Below are 4,141 nucleotides of genomic sequence, written 5' to 3'. Positions count from 1 at the left end.
GAACACCGCTGAAGAGCATTTGAAAGAAAGTTTACACCTCCTTCCTAACCGATGTTATAAACTTGCCAAGGGGTGGCGTTGAACCAGCTTTTGAGGCAAGCGCACTAATCACTGCGCTACTCTTTTTACGGCTGCTATTGATTTATTAAAAAAAGAACATGCAAGCATTAATTATGAAGAAATGCAAGCAATTTTTACTGAACTTACTAATGACCTAATATGGGTTTAAATACTTATCTGCGACAAGCAATAAACTGATTTTCTGTAAACTATTAGCTTATCTATTTTTGTTGTTGTTGAAGAGATATGAGTTTATTTCAATCGAAATTAGAAAGCTTTTTGAGAAAACATAGCTTTTGTAATGTTTGATTAAAAGTTGAAGTTTTTGCTGAAAAAGATTGTTTAGTTATAAACTCTATTAACATTAAGCAAACATTAGAAGAATTATTTTTATAAAGATATCAAACCATCAAATAATTTTCTTGTATATTATATTCAAACGAACTTAAATAAAAGTTCCTTTCAATCACCTATAAATCTCATAAATACAAAAATGTTACCTTTAAAAAATAACAAAGTAAAGAATGTGAATGTAAAATGGATTGAGATATATGAATACATGAATAAACATTTTCTGAAATATGAAAACATGAATAAACGTTTTCTTGTAATCTAATTGAAAAAATATAGTTCATAACATTCAACCAAGTTTGTATGTTATAGGCTTGTACTTCCTTTTGATGGTTCACGCAAAGAAAGGTTTTCGTGTCTTAACATAAATCCTAATAAGTTAACCTACAGATTTTTGATGATTTCAGCATATAATTTTCTAACGTAGCTTTAACGTAACTTCAACCTAGCTTTAACGTAGCTTTTTCTGCATTAGCAAATACTTTATTTACAAAATACTTGGTGGAAATCTTATCGCTTTATAATTTTTTGTTATTTCTAAAAAATTTTATTTAAGCCAATATACTTTTAGAGAACCCAAATACACCAGCTGCTTTTCTTAGTTTATTTGTTTCATCAATAACATGTTTTACTTTAATTTTTAAATTTTCTTCGTTTTTTTTTTATTTGCGCACCATTTTTAAACTTTGTTTGATTTTTTTAACTTTTAATAATTTAGCTTGACAATAAGATTTTTAAAAAATGCGCAGTACGACCAAATGTACCCATAGCGATTGTCTAACGCAGCCTCAACCTTGATTTCAGAGAACCTATATTCCACAAAATTTTTTGAAAATTTCACGTCTTGTAATTGAACTTTTTATTTATATCGTGCAACATATCCCTTTCACTGCGTTTAAAAAGCTAAAAAAAATTGCAAAAACAAAAACCATCTAAATGTCTTCCTGAAGAAATCCTGTGACGGTGACGTGCGAAAGTATTTCCAATCGACTAATATATTTAACTTTTATTATATTTAACTATTTATTTTTTAAAACTTTTGCATTGTCCTAAGCTGCCTTTTTCTTCTCTATATACATAAATATACATACATATGTATATATATAAATTATATATATATATATATAAATTATATATATATATATATATATATATATATATATATATATATATATATATATTTATATATATATACATATATATATGCATACATAAATACATACATAAGTACATATATAAATTTAATTTAAAGTTTTTATTTCCTGTTGATAGTTATGTTATAACTTTAACATATGTAAAATAAAAAAAGTTTTAAATTGTTGTTTTAATTACAGTTAAAACTAATAAGTTTGAAAACCAATATTTAAAAAACTATAATTGTTACTGAGTTGGTAAATAAATAAATAATAATAATAAATAATATAACAACGCCAGAATAAAATAAAAACAAAAATTTAAAACAATAATTTTTAAAGGTGCGATTTTTACTATACCAATTCTTGTTATGCTTTTTATATTTATATTATCATTTATTTGGGGGTAGTACCTTTTTTGTGCTGCAATAAAGTTCATGAGGAAGATTTTTTATAGTAAATAAATTCATAAATTCTACGTTTAGAAAAGTAATTGAATTAAGATATACAATAAGCTCTCATATTTCAAAGCCCCAACAACTTGAACTTCAAGTAACTCAAAGCACTTTTGAGTTCCCCCTTAACTCTCACTAATACTTTCTCATAAAAATTACTCGATAACACTAGCCCCCCTTAACACAAACACTCGCTTCCATTTTATCCAGTGGTGTACGACTCGCTTGTTTTCTTGTAATTTAGCTAACGGGGACTCGGGATGTTTAGTACAGCCAGATTAAAAACATTAATATTTACATAGAGACGTATCGGCAGATTCGTAAAGAATAATATTTTTAAAAAGATGGTTTAACTTATATTAAACAAAAATGCTTTAATAAACTATTGTAGCAATTTTTGTTTACTTAAAAATCAAATGGTTTATTTTAAAAACTATGAAATATATACGTATAGCTCTTTATGGCATTTTTAATGTTAGTATTTTTGTTATATTTTGAATCATGAAATCAACATTTAATGTTACTTTTATTGTTCAAAATATAAAAAATACAAACATTAAATGCCATAAAGTGCTATTTTTATAGTTATATATTCCAAATTTTTTCAAAATGTTATATTGTTATACTGTTTACAAACAATGTAACTAAAAATGAGCGAGATCTCGTCTCGTTCTCGTTTCTCGTGAGAAATGCGACTTCTCGTGAGAAACGAGAAATAGAAAATTCTCGCGAGAAGTAGAACGAGACTTAAATATTATATTATTTTCCAAATTAAAAATTATTATAATTTACAAAATGCTTAATAATTATTTTTTTTTAATTAATTAATATTTTGACACCGTGATTTTAATAAATCTAATTAAAAATTTAATTTGTTTTTGACAAAAACAAATTAAATTTTTAATTAGATTTTTAATTAGATTTTTTAATTAGACTTTTTTATAAATCTAATTAAAAAATTTTAATTAGATTTTAAATATTTTTAATAAGATTTTAAATACAAAAACTTTTTGTATAAAATGGTGCACTTTCGACTTAATTTCATTAGTTTACCAGTGGAATTCAACTTGACACATATGTTCATATTGAAAAGAAATATTCTTGCCTCAAAGATCAAAAATGTCACCAAGAAAAAACAAAATCTGGAGATATTTTCAAAAAACAAATGACGGTGCTGAATGCAAGGCATGCAAAAAGTCTTTGAAAACAAAAGATGGAAACACAAGCGGACTTTATCGTCACCTCGAAAAAAAAAACAGCCAAGAGTACGTTGAGTATTCTGAAAAAACTTACAACTCTCTTCTTCCTCCTCCTAAGAAGAAACAACGAACCATGGTCGAAATATTTGAAACAAAGTCCAAATATGACAAAGACAATTCCATTCAAAAACAGTTTGACTCTGCAATGCTATATTACTTTTGCACTGATCTGGCATCCTTTTCAGCAGTCGAAGGAGGTTTCAAGAAATTGTTTGACATTTCAAACCCTAAACTGAGCCTTCATCACAGAACAATATATTCAAAAAAGCTTTCAATTCGGTCAAGAGAAGTTCAAGTTGGAATAAAGAGCATAATAATGGAGATTACGCCAAATCTAAAAAGTGCTACATTTACTTCTGACCTTTGGACTTCTAGAGCTCAGAACAGCTACATCTCTTGGACTTTTCATGCTATTGACGAAAATTGGAGACTACATCACTGGACACCCCATGTCCAACAGTTCCCAGGCAGACACACAGGTATCTTAATTGAAGGAAAGCTGGATTCTTTCTTAGAAGAACTAAATTTGCCTGCTGATTTGCCAATGTACTACGTGAACGACCAGGCAAGAAACATGAAACTTGCAGTCAAATTGTCAAAGCACCTTGATTAATACTTGTGCAACAATCATATTTTGCAATGTGCAGTTCGAGACTCATTTGGAATGACTGCTGGAATGGATGATGCGTTGCAAACATGCAAAGATTTGGCTTCTTTAACTCACCAGTCAACAGTTGCTGCTGAACTGCTTGAATCAGAATCAGACGCTCAAGGAATCAATTTTAGACAGCTACGCCAATCTGTTGACACAAGATGGAATAGTGAACTGGATTGCATGGCTTCTGTCCTACATCTAAAGAGTGCAATTATCAGCTTATGTGCA

General features: G+C 28.1%; 1 protein-coding gene across 1 annotated transcript; it reads left to right on the top strand.

The window, feature by feature from the left end:
- Positions 1-3,118: 3,118 nt before the first annotated feature.
- Positions 3,119-3,871, top strand: LOC136078675 (uncharacterized). Its single transcript, XM_065794460.1, has one exon. It carries the CDS (start codon positions 3,119-3,121, stop codon positions 3,869-3,871), a length of 753 nt encoding a protein of 250 aa, XP_065650532.1.
- The last annotated feature ends 270 nt before the right edge of the window (positions 3,872-4,141 follow it).

Source organism: Hydra vulgaris, chromosome 03 (genome assembly GCF_038396675.1).
Source record: "Hydra vulgaris chromosome 03, alternate assembly HydraT2T_AEP".
NCBI classification, from domain to species: Eukaryota; Metazoa; Cnidaria; class Hydrozoa; order Anthoathecata; family Hydridae; genus Hydra; species Hydra vulgaris.
Note: the sequence above shows the minus strand (reverse complement) of the source record. Positions and strands in the feature narration are given on the sequence as shown.